Below are 1,973 nucleotides of genomic sequence, written 5' to 3' on the forward strand. Positions count from 1 at the left end.
ATGCATTGGACAAACGAGAGTTTCCCAAAAGGATTTATACTCCTTGGCTTCTCAGAGAGGCCCTGGTTACAGACACCTCTTTTGGTGGTCCTCTTACTATCCTATACATTCACCATCTTTGGTAATGTGTCCATCATGATAGTATGCCTCCTGGATCCCAAACTTCATACACCCATGTATTTCTTTCTCACTAATCTCTCCATCTTAGACCTCTGTTACACCACCACCACAGTCCCTCATATGTTGGCAAATATTTGTCACAACAAAAACACCATCAGCTATGGTGGCTGTGTGGCCCAGCTCATCATCTTCCTGGCCTTGGGTGCTACTGAATGTCTCCTCCTGGTGGTCATGTCCTTTGACAGATTTGTGGCCATTTGTCGACCTCTCCACTATGTAGTCATCATGAATCGTGCATTCTGCCTGAGGATGGCAGCTTTCTCCTGGCTCACTGGCTTCAGTAACTCGCTGTTGCAGTCTTCCTTAACCCTGAGTATGCCGCGCTGTGGTCATCGGGAGGTGGACCACTTTTTCTGCGAGGTCCCTGCTCTTCTCAAGTTGTCTTGTGCTGACACTAAGCCTATTGAGGCTGAGCTCTTTTTCTTCAGTGTCTTAATTCTGCTAATTCCAGTGACATTGATTCTCATCTCCTATGGCTTCATAGCTCAAGCAGTATTAAAAATCAGGTCAGCAGAAGGAAGGCGCAAAGCTTTTGGGACCTGTGGATCCCACATGATTGTTGTGTCTCTCTTCTATGGAACAGCCATCTATATGTACCTCCAGCCACCTTCATCCACTTCCAAGGACTGGGGAAAGATGGTTTCTCTCTTCTATGGGATCATCACACCCATGCTGAACCCACTCATCTACAGCCTTAGAAACAAAGACATGAAGGATGCCTTCAAGAGGGTGATGTCCAGAATCTTTTTTTGTAAGAAATAAGAAGTACACCATTGTGAGGACATCATCAGAGACATCATCCACTGAAATAGAGCTAATGTTTTCAGGGATTTTCCTATGATCTAGGCTCTTGTAGTTTCGTTGATTTCTACCAACAGAGAAAGCATTCTCCCTTTATTCAAGATAAATGAAAAGACCGTATTATTGGTTAATTTAAAATCCCTTGGCCACCCTGAAGACCTTACATGCACTCTGCTTCTTTGGTCTAAGTCAAGTTAATTTCTTCCTACCAATGTCATAGGAGTCACAGTATTTGGATATTTAGCCTTTCCACTTGTTTTCTGTTTGCTCTAGAAACATCTTTTCTGTTCCTTACCTAAGGATTGGCCTGTGTTTTAATGATTAAATAATTGGGAATCTCAACAAAAGTTTTCCACTCAGAATCCAAATCTTTAATGACTTTTGTACCCATATATCCTAGCTAAGATCCATTATATGTACTTTTCCAAAACTGTTCTAATCATGTAGTTTGACTCAAATCAAGCAGGTCTTATGCTAGGTTAGTGTGCATTTTCCTCTAGAAACTCATATCGGCTACACTTCATTTCCAAGTCTATTTTCAATCTATCCTTTTATTTCTATGAATACTATTATTTCTATGAATACTCATTGTTCCCCTTTTGTCAAATTCCTTATTTTTCCTAAATTCTATCCCAAGCATATGGGATGTCCCCTAAATTATAAAACTGACTATGAATACATTTGGTCATAACAATTTTCTCATACTGATATGAGTGGATTTATTCTTTATTTTATGTAGTCATTCAATGTGCATTTGTTGTTTCTGAAATAGCAGCAGATCTGAGGGGGAAAAAACCTCACAGTTCCACAGATGAAAATCTCTGGTTCTTGAAGGAAGTAACCCTGAACCTAAAGCTCTTAAATAATTATTCAGAGTTGGCAATATAAGGTCATAGATGAGGTGATATTTTACCCAACAGAGCAAGTATTACAGGTAAAGCATTTCAGAAATTTTAGAAAATTTTATATAGTTTGTATATTTTATAGATGAT

At 39.5% G+C, this 1,973-nt stretch overlaps 1 protein-coding gene across 1 annotated transcript; it reads left to right on the forward strand.

Moving 5' to 3' along the window:
• On the forward strand, window positions 1-942 carry LOC122111412 (putative olfactory receptor 2B3). The gene has a single exon (XM_042684235.1). It carries the CDS (start codon window positions 1-3, stop codon window positions 940-942), a length of 942 nt encoding a protein of 313 aa, XP_042540169.1.
• The last annotated feature ends 1,031 nt before the right edge of the window (window positions 943-1,973 follow it).

Source organism: Dipodomys spectabilis, unplaced genomic scaffold, assembly GCF_019054845.1.
Source record: "Dipodomys spectabilis isolate Male_0828 unplaced genomic scaffold, ASM1905484v1 ptg000085l, whole genome shotgun sequence".
NCBI lineage: Eukaryota > Metazoa > Chordata > Mammalia > Rodentia > Heteromyidae > Dipodomys > Dipodomys spectabilis.